Source organism: Centroberyx affinis, unplaced genomic scaffold, assembly GCF_046629955.1.
Source record: "Centroberyx affinis isolate AG114_WGS23_722 - 3 ecotype Tasmania unplaced genomic scaffold, CSIRO-AGI_Caff_v1 ptg000279l_1, whole genome shotgun sequence".
Taxonomy (NCBI): Eukaryota; Metazoa; Chordata; class Actinopteri; order Beryciformes; family Berycidae; genus Centroberyx; species Centroberyx affinis.
Genome location: NW_027278958.1, coordinates 1 through 16,572, shown reverse-complemented (window position 1 = coordinate 16,572; position 16,572 = coordinate 1). Strand labels below are relative to the sequence as shown.

General features: G+C 40.7%; 1 protein-coding gene across 1 annotated transcript; it reads left to right on the top strand.

Annotated features, from left to right (window-relative positions):
* Positions 1–540: 540 nt before the first annotated feature.
* On the top strand, positions 541–5,873 carry LOC139639000 (adenosine receptor A1-like). The gene is made up of 3 exons (XM_071513038.1): positions 541–896; positions 5,004–5,298; positions 5,490–5,873. The coding sequence occupies exons 1-3, from the start codon at positions 556–558 to the stop codon at positions 5,871–5,873; spliced, it is 1,020 nt and encodes a 339-aa protein (XP_071369139.1). The 5' UTR covers positions 541–555.
* Positions 5,874–16,572: the final 10,699 nt, after the last annotated feature.

Genomic DNA, 16,572 nt, shown 5'->3' with positions numbered 1-16,572 from the left:
CTAATAAATATTTGTCCTGTAACAGCCAAAACAAACCCTGAATGTATCCAAATAAAGGATAATAGCCTTGGTGACGGATGGAGTGGCTGATGAAACCGGCCGATCAAAATTAGTCATATGTCCGACGGATAGCCTACAGTCGGACAGTCGAATTCTATTGTATTTTTTTCGATCTCTGACTTCTGATGACTGACAGTGAAGTAAGTAAGACTGGTAATCTATCATTTTGGAACCCGAGTGTGACTCATTCACTTTCATTTGGGGGTCGGTCCTGTCTCTCCGCCAACCGGACTGCGGGGGCCACTTCCAGTTCCCGGAATCACCCCTCCGGAGCGTATGGAGACGAAGTTATGCGTCTATAACGCGTAGGTCTATGTCCTGGACCAGATCCTAAAGCAGCCTGGCGCAACGGACGCGACCGATACCTCAGTGGGACATAAAACATGCGACACCTAAGGAAGAGCTTCTCCATCGGTGTCCCGAAACTCATACAAGGAATTTACGCGACGTGTGTATTTCTCTGCTGAGCGCACATTTCATTCAGCATCCGTGAAGATGCCTTCGGGTCTGCCTCCCTCTCAAGCCCTCTACATCGGGATGGAGGTGGTGATCGCCGTGTCCTCGGTCATCGGTAACGTGATGGTAGTCTGGGCTGTGCGTATCAACCGGTCCCTAAGAGACACCACGTTTTGTTTTATCGTCTCCCTGGCCTTGGCTGACATTGCGGTCGGGGCTCTTGTCATCCCTCTCGCCATAACCATCAGCATCGGACTCCAGACGCACTTTTACAGTTGCCTGCTGGTCGCCTGCACCGTGCTGGTCCTGACGCAAAGTTCAATCCTGGCGCTGCTGGCCATCGCCATTGACCGCTACCTGAGAGTTAAAATACCCATGAGGTAGGGTCTAAAGGTGAATTCCTCCAGTTTTCACTTTGTCTTGTCTCATTCTATGTCCGGACCGCTCTTCTGGCCAAGGTCACTCATCACTTCATTTTCTTGTTATTTGCGGCGCATGAACAAAAAATCATTATGGTATTCTTATAGGCCCAGTACATATGGACTTAAGGTGTGTCTGTGATACTGATTAGCGAGTTTATAGTGATCTCATCGTACATTATGATTTAAAAAAAAAAAAAATCTCCTATAGTATTAGGTCTACTATAATTTTCCTATCGGGACTCATAGTGTATCTGCGGTAGTCAATGATTTTTACAGTGACCTTATGGGAGGCCGACGTTATATCATTTTATCTCCAGGGGTAGCCTATAATATTGCTATAAAGACTTGGACATGGAATTACTGATGATAATGATCATACTAATACTACTACTACTACTACTACTACTACTACTACTGATGATGATAATAATAATAATAATAATAATAATAATAATAATAATAATAATAATACATAAGTAATCTATCATCACTTGAATTAGATTATTTGGGTACACAGAAAAGGGACATTTATTCCATGTTTCGCTCACTATTTTGAGGAGAATCTCTTCGTATGTTTTGCTCACTATTTTACCTTTGTATGACAGAGCAAAACAAGGCTCCACGGCCAGGTCCATTTGGCATTTAAAAGCTGTTGAATCTCGCACCTGTGGGCTGTGGGGAGGCAAGCCATGCGCTCTCAATTTGGACTAAACACACATGTGAAAAAGCATGTGGAAATCATATGGCTTAAATCTTTTTTTTATCCCTTAGGCTACTCCTGGGCTATTCTAAAATGATAGAAGAATTCACATGAGAAAAGTGGATAATGTGCATTTGCGTGTGATTTGGCTGAGGTCAACACCCTGTTTACCAGAGTTGGGGCTATTTATGAATTGAATTGAGAATGTATGGTAAATTCCAATTCAGTTCCTGGAGTTGGAATAGGAATGTCACCAAGCTCTAAGGAAACAGAATTGGAATTGAATTGGAATGACAGGAAACAGAATAGAATTCCATTCAATTCCATGGAATTCCACTTCTAAGAGAGTTTGTCTTGACTTGCTAAACATTATGAATCAAACATTATGAACCAAATAAAAGACAATTAAATAAATCAAATACATTCAATCATAATGTATGTTACGATTACATTTTATGCATCAAATACCACCTGAAAGGTTCCTGTAACATTTTATGATAGGCTATCAGGTACTATTGATAATATATAACACTATGTAATCTCAGGTATGCAGACTTATAAGAAAAAACAACAACATGTAATTTCACTGAATTTCATTGAATTATATTGAACTCCCTGAAATTCCAAGTCAATTTTCAAATTCCAATTCCTCAGTTGAATTGGAATTGATAAATTCATTCATGAATTGACCCCAACCCTGCTGTTTAATTAAGTGAAGAAATCACACCTAAAACCAACACAACATTCCCTTGACAAGCTGCATTTCCATAGCATCTATCTTTGCTGGGAGGCTTTACAAGTTCACTGCAAATCCAAAATGGGAGAAACAACACTATAGATGTTGTAGAAGCCGGCATCTCTGTTGCATGGTAACTGCTCTCATGAGCTCTCATGTCTCCCCATGGGAGCCTTTCAAATTGCAGATATAATAATTACAACTATGCATCTTCTTTCCAGTCTAATGGATTTTAGAATAGGATGCCTTGTCCCCATAGACATTTTTTACTGAATGAGTTTGTCCCGTAAGATGACTCATTTAATAGTAAGCTTGGGAGAGACTGACAGAGAATGCATGATTGGTCAATTAGGTTCATGGTGGTTGGTTGATGGATTGCGTAATTTCTCAAACTGGCACCCAACACACATAGAAACATGCATACATGCACATGCAGACATTTGCACTCAAATTGAATAGTCACTGAAAGGGTGATAGAGAGTAAAGCAGGTATTTATCATTAGGTTACACTGACAGTTTAAACTGCAGTGTAATATTACTTCAGCTTGATAGGCTTACTGTCTGCCATTTATCAGTGTGTGGCTACTGCAGGATTTCTCAACACTAAGAGCCAGGGATGCATACTGATATTGGTATTGGATACAGGGCAATGGAGAATCCATATCAAAGGATTTGCCCAATAAATTGGATTCAAAAAACCTCATGTAACATGTTTATGACTCTTTCGTAGATTGAGATCTTGCTAATTGAAAAAAATGGATTATGTTATTATTATTATTCCATAACCCTTTGTAAAAGTATTAGATTGGATCGGTACTCAGTGTCAGGTGATACTTGAAGCTTTCTCCTCAGGATTGGCATCAACAGCAGAAAAAATGGTGTTGGTGCCCAAAGAACAACCAAAAAAGATGTACATTTTACAGTCGGAACTTATCTGAGAAAATTATAGCCACATACCTCCATCTCTCCCACTTCTCATCTTAGCCACAAACTCCCATCTCACTTGTTTTAGATTTCATTTAGCAATGAGTGAAACCTTGCTATCTAGAGGTGAAGTGAAAATGGGAATCAGAAATTGAGTCCCCCTCCGCCACCGACCCGTGGGAGTTTGAAGGAACACAATTTAAGAACCACTCATTGCTGTTTATAGCAGAGGTGGTTTGGAAGCCCACTGTCATGATAAAGGCGGTCTGTCTGATATGAAAATGCCCAGCTATCGCCTGTGTGCTCAGGCCTTTCCACTTGGCTGGAGGATTTGCAGGTGTTTACTTGAAGCTGATGTCTGAGAGAACAGGGTTGAAATCCCACTGGAAAGTATAGATGGCCTGCGGTCAAACCCAGGAAGTAATCTTGAGTGGCAACCTGTAATGGGACAGACAGACAGACAGCTGATAGTGACACCAGCTGTATTAAGAGTTGTGATGTTACACCAGACAAAATAAAAGAGGCAACACTTCATCTCTAAGAGCCAGTTGAGAAGAGCTTCTCTCTCTCTCTCTCTCTCTCTCTCTCTCTCTCTGTCTCACTCTCCCTCTCTTTCTGTGGGTGTGTGTGAGAGTGTCATGTGTGTGACATTGAGTACAAGAGTGTTTTATCCACAGGCAGCTTTGTGTCAGAGAACTCGGCGGGGTCTCTTTCAACATCCTGTGAGCATTCATTCATCCTGTGTTGTGTCTGCATCACCCTGACTCATCCTGAACTCTGTTCTGTATGTGTGTGTGTGTGTGTGTGTGTGAGAGAGAGAGAGACAGAGAGAGAGAGAGAGAGAGAGAGAGAGAGAGAGTGAAAGAAAGAACAAATGAAAGAAAGAGAGAAAGACAGATAAAGAGAGAGAATGGTAGTTTGGCTCAGGCGTGTATAGCGAGATTAGCCAGGGAGCAAGGAGTTATGAAGAGCAGGAAAGAATGTGTTGCCTTATGTGGTAGAGTGAAAGTGATGTGAGAAGAAGAATGGACTTTTGAGATTATTTATTCATCCTCTTTGGCTGATTGAGTCAACACTTACTGTCAGAAATAAAGCTTGAATCCTAAAATCAACAGTCTTACACAGAGGTTGCAGTCTACCACAGGAATCTTTCATACCCTTTCGACAATGACTAAGACATGGACCTATGCAATTGCCGGCCTTTTTGTGGGAAAGAAAGGACTGGTGATGTCCTATAAAGCCACAAAAGGATTGCAAATTGTTGTTCATTTAGCCAAGAGTCCCATCCTACTTCCACTCTGTACAGCAGTGTTGCCGCAATGTCTTAGCTTGTTTCTGCTTGAACTGGCATTTGACTTACCTCTTATATCTAAGAGCACAGCAGCAATTTAAAGTCAAAGTGAAGAATGGAAGAAAAATGACTGTTTCACCTGCTGTCCTACCATTCAGTATTTGATCAAGACGGAGTGGACAGTAGCTCCACATGGCAACTTTGTTCATAAGATGATACATTAATACAAAGGCGGTTTTGACCACAGGCAAATGCACTCTGCTGTTTGTAAATTTGATATGCATTCTGATAAAATAACAGAAATGATAAGACACATACACACATACACACATACACACATACACAGAGTCATGTTGTGTCTGTCCATGGAAATTCTTCTTCCTCATCGGGTTATCTTGTCCCTTGTTGCCATAGCTACAAACGGGTGGTGACCCCGCGGCGAGCCGGCACGGCTGTGGTGGTGTGTTGGCTGGTGTCCTTCATAGTGGGCCTGATGCCCATGTTGGGCTGGAATAACCTGCAGCGTCTCCGTGACAATGGCTCCCTGGTGACCGATGACTTGTTGGTGACCTGCAAGTTTGAGAACGTCATCAGTATGGACTACATGGTCTACTTCAACTTCTTCGGCTGGGTGCTGCCCCCCCTGCTCCTCATGCTGCTCATCTATGCCGAGATTTTCTACATGATCCACAAGCAGCTCAACAAAAAGGTGAGGCCTTGCTCTGCTTGTCTAGAACAAAATCGGGCACATTTCTTAGACATACACACAATCGAATAGACTAAAGCCACAGCAATGACCAGGCAAGTTCTAATTTAGCCAGTAAATGTGCACTGGAAGCCACTGTTAAACCCTTTGAATAAATGTATACGCTGACAATCTTCTCCTTTGTCTGTCTCTAGGTGACAGCCAGCCACACGGACCCCAGCCGTTACTTCGGCAAGGAGCTCAAGCTAGCCAAGTCGCTGGCCCTTGTTCTCTTCCTCTTCGCAGTCAGCTGGCTTCCTCTTCACATCCTCAACTGCATCACCCTCTTTTGCCCTGCCTGTGACAAGCCAATGTTCCTCCTTTACATCGCCATCCTCCTCACCCATGGCAACTCGGCCGTCAATCCCATCGTTTACGCGTTCCGCATCAAAAAGTTTCGCACAGCGTTCCGGAAAATCTGGAAACAGTACGTGCTTTGTCAGGATCCAGTCGGTCGGCTTCCTCAAAGAGGGAGTCAGAGAGGACAGAGTCATGAGAGGAGGCTGAGGCAGAATGATGATGATGACGATGATGTGTGATGTTGGCAACTGATTGGATTGCTGTGTAACTGTTAAGTCTCACTCAGAATGGAAAGGACCCTGGCCTTATTTTCATGCATGAGGGATCATTGGTGAAAATGGCCGTTATGCTATCGTAGAATGTTACAAGGATGACATGGATGGGGGAACTCCCATCTACAGAATGGACGGACTCATGTGAGGTTATTGTTCCTCCATTCTATGCTCCAAGAGGACAGGACGAAGAATAAATATGGAGACAAGATCAACATCATCCTAAATCAGACTTTGATTTAGATAAGATTAACTGATCATTTCTCCGTTGGCTGACCGAATGATGATGTCATATGGGATAAGGGGCTTCTCACCCGTTCCAACAAGAACCTGTTGAACTTGAATCAATACCTGTATATCAGTAGCACATGGGCTACACTCTGTACAATAGTAGTGTATGCTGTAAGTATCTTTCAACTGAACTAAAACTCATGGCCTTTTCTATGTGAGTGACCTCAATTTAGCTGAGAATGTTATCTCAAATACCCGAGAATCTTATTATGTGTAGAGAAAACAACTTGTCCTGCTTAATTTACATGCTTAGTTCTGTGGCCTTATGGACAGAGAATATGATGAAGTGGGACAGAAGTAAAATGTAGCATAGTGGTAATACTAAGAATCTGGTGTATAGCAAGCCAGTGGTGAAAAACAGCATCCATGCTAGAACAGAATTTACTTGATGCTCCTCATTCAATATTTGTGGACATGAATAACTCCCTCTCAATGCTCCCAAACCATGGAGCTAATCTGCAATGTCATCAAGATGTAATCTGCAGCTGCATCAGCGATGATGAATGGGAGACTGACTTTGTGAACTCAAAGAATGTTGGAGCTCTTACACCCAGTGAGCCTCATTTTATCACAGTGATAGTCACTTTGAACCCTAAAATGTACCCATATCTCCAGACCTCTACCCCTTCCCCCAGGTGTTTTCACAGTTTACAGCTTTTCCATTTCATTCTCAGTGGGGATATATGTCAGTGTAACACCACAGATTTGGGGTTAGAACATACTAATTTCTGTCATTTTTGGTTTAAAACTGAGTGGTATTCCTCCTTTAATATAAGTGACACTTGACATGAAGAACTGACCGCATACCACCAACATTCACAATATGTACTGTATGTACAAATGTTCATGGCAGATATGAAAATATGTTAAAGTTAGACACACTTCACAAGAAGATTCAGCTCATTGTGCAAACAGCGATCCTTCTCTGACACTCTCTGCTGCAGCTGTTGGTTGAATGAAACATTTTCATGACGAATGCTTTCTTAAGGAGAGTGGGGAATCCACTTCCCAAGCATCTCATTAGTTTTTTATGATTTCTAAGAGAGATAGGACAGCAGGTAGAGAAATGCCAGAGCAAATGGTGAGCCTTGTTTTAAATTCATGCAGCTTTGCGAGCACAGTACTCTATGTGCATTAGCAGATTGAGCCATCAGCATCCACTCTATATTTCCAATGTACCTATGACAGGAACTAGCATCTCCTACAAAACTCACTTAACTCTTCCCGTGCTTCTCTGTCTCGGGACTAAGGACATCAGTGGTGGGCGGCCATTCTTTATGTGCATGTCCATCTTGTATGACTTGGCCGTCAGCGGGCAAGTGTGTGAATAAGTGCGGACAGGGATCGAGGAAGGGGGTTATGAGGCTATAAGAATCCGGGGGTGGGGCTTTGCAAGGTGTTATTGTGTTTACAAGAGGACCAGAAGGTGGTGGGAGCGAGATCGCAGCAGAGTAACTCATTAGAATTCACATCTCTGGAGGTCAAAAGCAATGCCGCCTTGAAGCTATCCCATCAACTAGCAAGGCCTATAACAGTGACCTGGTTGATCTCTGCACACACACACACACACACACACACACACACACACACACACACATATACACACACACACAAAGACACACGCACACACACACACACAAACACACACACATGCACACACAAACCAGATGGGACACCAGGACAGACAGAGAATATGAGTCTTCATCAGTCAAGTGTACTCACTGTATTTCAAATGCTGCTCTTGTAAGGATATTTCCACGTGATTTTTTACTCACTTTTAATCGAAATTCAGATATGTTTTGATCTGTTTACTTTTACTGAACCCATGTGATAAATTAAACACAATTTGTGCAATATTCTCAGATGTACATTAGTAATATCAAAGAAAACCTAAAGGTTACATACTGTACATGAAATGTGAATCAGAATCTAGCACTGACTGCTCATAACGGTACATGATAATATGAAGGACATGTCATAAATTGTCATATCAGTCTCTAATTATGGATTATGAAGGAATAGATTAATAAATAGGTTGATAGGAGTCAAAACACAGAAAGCAGTTTCAAGGTCTCAGTTGAATGTGTACATTGATTCAATGCAATTGGTGGTATATCTGCTGTGTTGTAAAGACAAAATACATTTCATGAACCATAAGAGGAAGAAAATAAAACTGCTTTCACCCTGAACTTTGACTACATAGTATTTGGTATGACAGGAGTTATCACACACACACACACACACACACACACATGCACACACACACACACACACACACGCACGCACGCACGCGCGCACACACACACACACACACACACACACACACACACATAACTTTTGTTTACTAACTTGAATTTGATATGAATTTGAATTGAATGAAAAGGTTTTCCCAGCTCCACGTCAGCTCCTGACTTAATGAACACACATTTGAAAGATGTATAATTTGATTGAGCCTAACTATTTTCTGATGAAAATCATACAGTATTTGTGTGAACAACACAGTGACCTTGGTATTATAAGGTTCTATCTGACCTTTTTGTCAAAACTGATTTAGTCGCATGAACCCATTCTATGAGTGCCTGTTGACATATGTGTGGTGTTATTTTTTGAAAATAATGATTTTTGAGTCTGTAATATCTAAAACAAAAGGACCCATCTCCATTTAACTCAATGGATGCTGAAAATTTTGAAGCTCAATATCTCAGAACTACCCTGAAGGCAGATAGAACCTTATAATTCTAAGTTCACGTGATGCAAAATAACATGAATCAATGACTGTTAAGGTGTTTATACTGTACTGGACTGAGGTTTCTTTGTGTGGTGAACTGCTGGAGGCACGTAATGTTTAGCTGGAAAGTATGCAGTATTATATCTAGTTGTCATATTAATCAGGTCTGTATGAACTTAATTTCTATGAATGAGACCCCTGGGCTCTGGCCTTCTCACATGGAGCGTGAAACACACACACACACGCGCGCGCGCGCGCGCGCGCGCACGCGCACACACACACACACACACACACACACACACACACACACACACACACACACAGGCGTATGGTGTCTGTTGTAAATATTTGCCCTATAAATAGAAAGAATGGAATCCAGCTCTTTCTGGGGTCAAAGAATTTTCCCCCCTCGGGTTATGATGACCTTGGCTGTGGATTTGCCTCCCAGCTGGTGTCATGCCTGGTGGCTCCACAACTGCCCTCTCAGGTCCTAAAGAGTTAGTATGTGGAGATTGCCAAACATCAGGGGAGAGAACTATGGAAAAGCAAAGAATTCGGCTTTGAGCTTAGCCAAGAATGCAGAGAACTTTAATATAAATGCGAGGTATCTTGGGTCAATTCAAATAGGTAAATGACAAGCACATTTCATTGTTGCTCATCAGTGCATTTATTTTTTGTGTTGTGTCCAGACTGTAAAGTGTGCTGCAAGTATTTCTCACCTATTTATATGTATGCTTGGCATTCCAGCTTCTTCACAGAGGTGAAAATCTTCAGTCAGATGCCTTAACAGCTCAGTGTGAATTGCAGCCAGAGAACTTGAGGCCCTGGCTGTTGAGTTGACTTTTCCTGGGATGTGATCAGGACAGCAGAAAAAAAGGAAATAATGAAAGAAAAAGAAAGACAACAAATTCATTCATCTATTAATTTTCTTTACCCACTTCCTGTTCAGGGTCACAGGGAGCTGGAGCCTATCCCAGAATGCATTGGGTGGAGGCAGGGAAACACCCTTGACCATCACAGTCCATCACAGAGCTAACAGAGACAGACAGACAATTACTCACATTCACATCTATGGACAGTTTAGAGTCTCCACCCACCTGACTTGCACGCCTTTGGAATGTGGAAGGAAACCAGAACGCCTAGCGGAAACCCACGCAAACATGGGCGAAACATGCAAACTCCACACAGAAAGGGTCAAACGTTTGTACTGGAGTTATGCACAGAAAATTTGCTCAACATTTCTTTATTTTTCTTTACATTTCTCTATTTCTTCATATGTCACCCTAACTTCATCTTTGGTTGTCACAGGGTTTAAAGCAGCATTTTATTTTTAATTAATTAATCCATGTCTGAGTTCACATAACTTTTTACTGCTCTCCTCTGAGCAAAGGGACAACTGGAGCTGTTTAACATCTCTCATATTCTGCAATTTTCATACTGTATATTAACAATATTTGTGCATTTTAACATCTGTACTTTAAACCTGAGTGGCATCTTGAACATTGGTATATGATTGAAATTGTTTAATGCTGCACTCTACTGGTTACTGCAAAAACTGAAACAACATATACAGTATCTACAATAAAGGACTGTATGTAAAGGTCTAATCTTTTATGTCAGGAAGATTAAATGCTCTAAGATTTTCTAATTGGATATATCATTGAGCATTGTTAAGTGTAGTCTGATAGAGAAGAAGGAATGTGAGTCTATATTTGGGACTAACACTAGCACTGTTTTGATGTTTATATAATCCTTATTTGTTTAAGCAGGGAATGAGGAATGAGGGTATGAGCGGTTAAATCAACAGAACGAGGATGGAGAAAGTCCACTACAGGCCAGCAGCACTTTAGTGACCAGCAGTGACACACCAGCTCAGGTCAAGGGAATTCATCATCCACACACAAACACACACCCGCACACACACACACACACACACGCACGCACGCACGCACGCACGCACATGCACACACTTTTTTTGCCATTTCTGCTTTATTGGATGGTCACAGTAAAGACAGACAGGCTGAATAGGACAATGACATGGTACATGGTATGTGCATTAGCCAATTGAGTCCCCAGGATGCCCTGAAACCTCGGACTGTGTTAACATTTAACCTTTGGTTGAATAGTTTCTTGTTTTGTTTTTTGTCTGTACGGGCTAAGCCTCAGCAATTTTTCAGTAACCAAGTTCTAAACTAGCTATTGTTCTGTTATTTTTCTCTGTACAGCATTCAAAATCCTAAACAACAATAACAAACAACAAATTTAAACATCAGCTGCATACATTCAGTAATCAGCAAATGCATGTAATGTTTGTTGTATGTTGTATTAAACTCAGGAGAAAAATCTGATTGGCAGATACTGGCAAAATAGTAATGGGCTGCTCTTCTGTGGTTAAAATGTCAAAATACAGCAACACAGAATATACCAGCTTCTGAGTTTTGTAGAAAGTAAGAAAATAATGCAAAAAAGCTCCTATGATTGTATAGGTTCCCTTGTGTTTAATGCCATAAATATCTTACCCTGTCACAGATTTTACCCCAATCTAAAATAATTTTAAAAGTCTGCTGCCATTTGTGTTTGTGCAATTCAGATTTGAATGCTAAAAATAATTTCAGCAGCCCAAATGAAAAATAGTCTTGCCAGTAGTTAGGCTTCATGCCAGTTAACTTGCCACCCAAATGTATTTCAACCAATATACTCCAGCTCATTTGCCCTGTTATCCACTATTTGAGGATTCAAGTTTAATGGATACATAACACACAAACAGTATCACATACTATATATGCTCATGTCTATGTATACTGTACATGAACCACCAAGATTCCCCTGTCTGTCTTCACTCCTCTAGTCACCTGCTCACTTCAGCTTCCTCCCCTGAATTTAATTTCTCCAGTCTTGGCTGCTCCACCATGTCCTACAGAGTCCTATTGATTTGATTAAGATGTTGCAGTCTGGGCAGTACACATCACCAGCGTCCACTGCTGGCATTTATCCTCTTCTGGGTACAGTCTCTAGAAAGCAGTGCTAGCAGCAAGAGGAGACAGGTTGAGTGAAGATTTCTGTGTAGATGGAGTAATAATTATATATATATCAGCTGTTTTGAGGTTAAGGGAAGTGTTCCTCTCCCTCTGGTAGTTTCTGTGTCAGTGACAATGCAGCAATCTTCATAATCACATACCTTTCCTCTGTTTTGCCTGACTTGTGTTGATTGTGGATCACTATGTTTGTATCATAGTCATAATCCCGTAAAACCAAAATGATTTATTCAACTCTGTAACAGAGACGACATCCATCTATCCATCATTTGAGTTTACCCTGGAGTCTTTTTCTTCTATTTCACTCCATGTAATTGGATTGCTCAGTGGCTGTTTAGTCTCATTTGAGTTGGTGTTTATTTAGCCTCAGAACAGCTCAAGCTTTGTACATCTTGACAGACATCTCTGCTGTCCCATCTGCGTAAAAGCTAACTAAGCCACTTTCTCAGATGCAATCAAGCTTTAAGAAGAAAATTAATTCAAGAGAGTTTGAATGCTGGTTATGAATATTACTAGTCCACTGCAGAATGTAACTACCCAGTTATGGGTCTTTATAGTAGTTCAGTATTCCTCTTTTCAGCTGATTAACAGTAAAAAAAGAAAAGGAAAACTTGTATTTTGTAGCAGTGAGAAAGGGATTTTTGCAAAATACATAAAGCTGACTGTGATGTAGAGAGGCTGTGTTACTGAATGTCTCTGAATGTCTCTATCTTGGTACTAATCATCTAAGTTATAGGTTGATTGATGTAAGCTTAAGGTGTTCTAACAAAAAAAACCCTGTTAGGAACCTTTTATGGAGAATTTAACATCAAGTTTTTAAACTGTAGTTGGCATAACATCATTACCAGACTTGGGTCAAATACTGCTTCTAAAGAGTTTTCATAGGTTGGTTTGCCCTGCTTAGCTACCATATGGGTGAGGCTTGCCATATTCTACAATATGTGACAGAAAAACAAGAATGTATTTGAAAGCCATTTTAAATTATTAATTTGTGATTGACAACTAACCTGACACCATCCTAATTGTCAATTCCACCCATCTGGCAACAGAAACAGGTTGAAGCAAATCCTGATTTTTTTTTTCAGATACTATTGGACCCAGTTCATAACTCTGTCCTACATGGATTTCCCCTTTGTAAGGACTGAAGCTGCTTGGTCCTTTTCTTGCAGATGCATTGGAGCAGGTGTCCCTGCAGCCGTCTTCCTCTGCTCATATATCATCTTCATGGCACGGAGTTGCCCCGGCACTCGCACTTTTCTGTGACACCTGGCCTGTTTCCAGCTCATATTCCCTCTAAACCTGCACCGACAGTGGGGCTATTAGCTCCTAAACTGAGAACATCCTCTTGTCACCAGAAAATCACCTTGGGCCTTGTCATCTTGTGACATGTTTGCTAATAAGCAAATTTTGCTTATTAGCATTTTGTTAAATATCTGGTAGAGAATGTTACAAACACACCTTTTACACAACTTACAGATATCAACTATTGTATAAAGGCTAAATGCTACCAAAATACATGATCAGTATGATCGATCCAAAATAGCCTAAAAATCATCTCAAGGTCATATCAAGATTTTTTTTTATTGAATCATTAGAAAAATTACAAAAAAAGGTTCTTCATTAATCCCAAATTATAAACAAAGTGCTTAACAGACACAATGCAGTCTTTAAGACATTTAATTGGTATGAAATGCAGAATCCCTTGTCAGATAGATAGGTGGCATACTTAACAAATCTTACCCGATCACAATTTAGCAAACTTAGTAAGCATTATGAGGCCTTGAACAGCAAAATACCCGTATATTCTTTGGACAAATACGTGATTGAGGACGGACTCTTCCCAAACCTGACCCAACGCAGGCCACTTTCAAGTACTTGATATCACAGCTTGATAGGTTTCCAAAATAACTTCCACATGCTGATTAAATACACACACACACACACACACACACAACATCAAGATATGGTAGCCAATATGTGTACATGTTGGGTTCATCACTAGGTGAACTAGTTGCTGTGCTGTATCACTGTAGAAATTACAATCACTTATTAAAAGATTTTCTGCCACTGCAAATTTTATATGAAAAGGCAAGTGTATAAGATCAAAAAAATTGTATGTGCTTATAGATGCCCATAACCCCAACAAATGAAAATAAACATATAGATTAGGTTCAAGATTTTTTAGGAGCCTACACCATGGATCACCTATCAAGACTTGTTTTAAGACAATCAAAAATATGTTATACCAGTGCATGCAGGGATGTAGTGCAGGGTAAACCCGCCTGAACTCAGTTCACCCACATTTTTATTTGCAGAATAGAGTTTACCCAAGTTTTTAGGTTGACGATTTTGTGATTCAAATTCTTAGTATACATCATACTAAGTATTATCACACCGATATAAGTTATATGAAGATAGTGTCTATTAAGGTGGGGGGGGTGTCATAAATAAAAGCTTTTCTGAAAACAAAATTATCTTTTGTTGACATTACTGTTTGTTTGCCTTGTGATGATCACCAACTGTTATATTTTATTCACCTTTTTATTCACAACTCCATCACTTGAGTGAAAGTCAGTGGGGAATGAAACCATTTCTCTCAACAACAGATGCAAGCCATTTTATTGTCTTCCACTAAACAGTTTTAACTGTCTGAAAGGATGTGCATCATTTCAAGAGAAATGGTTTTATTAAGTTGCACTAGCATTGCCAACACATGTGGCTGGTGCCAATTTGTCAAAAACAAAAACACCAGTGTGAAACCTTTTTGAGTGTCTCATGAAGCAGCTCAGTTACTGATCCAACAGGATAGGCTCTCAAAGATCCTGAACCTTTCCTTTACTGTCCATTGGCCCTCAGGAAGAGGGGAGGGCACAGAACTCTGCTGTGATAACAGCATATTAGATGAAGTCTGCTGATAACTTATCCAGAACACACAGGCTGGAGAACAGTACAGTTGATTCACAAGGTCAGCTGGTGAATTATTATTATGGTGAGTGGTTTCCATAAGGCGTCGACTATTAAGTTGGGGCTGGTTTGGCAAGATCCAATTGTCTCAATTATCTGTCACTGTATTCTGAAAGAAAGCAAAGAAACACAAAGTTACTGATTGCCACAAAAATCACTGGTCACTTATTTACAACAGGACATGCGACTGAAGTCTAAAACTTAACTACAACATACATGTGCATATTACTGATGTAGCTATTGTAGAAGTCCTACTTTTACTGCATGCTTCCTGAAGAATATATAGTATATATACCTGTATATATAGAAGAATATATATATATATATATATATATATATTCTATATCTATTTGAGAGAGAGAGAGAGAGAGAGAGAGACAGACAGAGAGAGACAGACAGGCAGACAAACAGACAGAGAGAGAGAGAGAGAGAGAGAGAGAGAGAGAGAGAGAGAGAGAGTAGAGAGAGAGAAGAGAGAGAGAGAGAGAGAGAGAGAGAGAGAGAGAGAGAGAGAGAGACAGGCAGACAGAGAGAGAGAGAGAGAGAGAGAGAGAGAGAGAGAGAGAGAGAGAGAGACAGACAGGCAGACAGAGAGAGAGACAGAGAGAGAATTTGCAATTTGTCAGAATGAGTGTCCGGGTAGCTTGTTGAAAGACACTAGAGTTTTGTGTTGCAGTGTATTGATCTGGTTCTGTCTGAATAGATACAGGATAAATGTATCAAGAATACTTCTACAATGGCTTCAGCTGTGCATCCAGCAAATTTCCAAAGCTTTAAATTGCTAAAAAGGCACGTTGAGAAGTTAGTGTTAACAGATTTATTTAGATTTAACCTTTAACAGATCGACTGTATTCAAGGTACATTATGAACTTGCTGTGTGATTTGCTAAGCCTTCCAACATCAGTGTTTGCCCAAGACATACCATGCAAATATCAACACAAACTTGTCTGCCAGTATTTCAGAGGAAATGTCATTTGAAAAAGGTTGGCAAATCAATAGGTTAAACAGGCTGAAATCTCAGTTTTGCTTCATAAGAATTTAACTAGCAGAACTGAGGAAAGTGGCGGAATGACACATAACGTTGCCAATCAGTAGGTATTTGCTGATCAAACATTGCTAGAAGTTGCCAGATGATTTTTTCCTAAGATCGGTGTTGCTGTATTTATGTTCCATTGGTGCTTTTGCTACACTGATGGCCAGGTCCTCTCTAGTCTCCTATTCGCTCACCCCGGGCCTCAGCTGACTCGGCAGCAGCTGTCCAGTGAGCTAGAAGCCTGTGTGTTCACTAGACTCGAGTAGCGCATTTGTTCATCCACTGGCATCAACTGTACTAATAATTTGTCAATAATGCTTTGGGAGTTGAAAAGTCTCTCCTGATGGTCCAAAAAAGTACCTAGATTTGTCGCTAGTCACTTTTGAGAAGTAAAGTCACCAAAGGAGTCAGAAAACTCACTAAATCTAGTGACAAAGTTGCCAAGTCGCCAACAGTGGTTGGGCAAGCACCAAGGCAGATGGTGGTGAGCACTGAAATGAGCTGGTATTGCTACATTTCATTCTCAGGACAAGTTGAGTCACTCGTGACATGAGGGCAAGCAAAGTTTACAGGACACTTTACTGGAAATGACCAGGGAAGGACGAAATTGAAAGA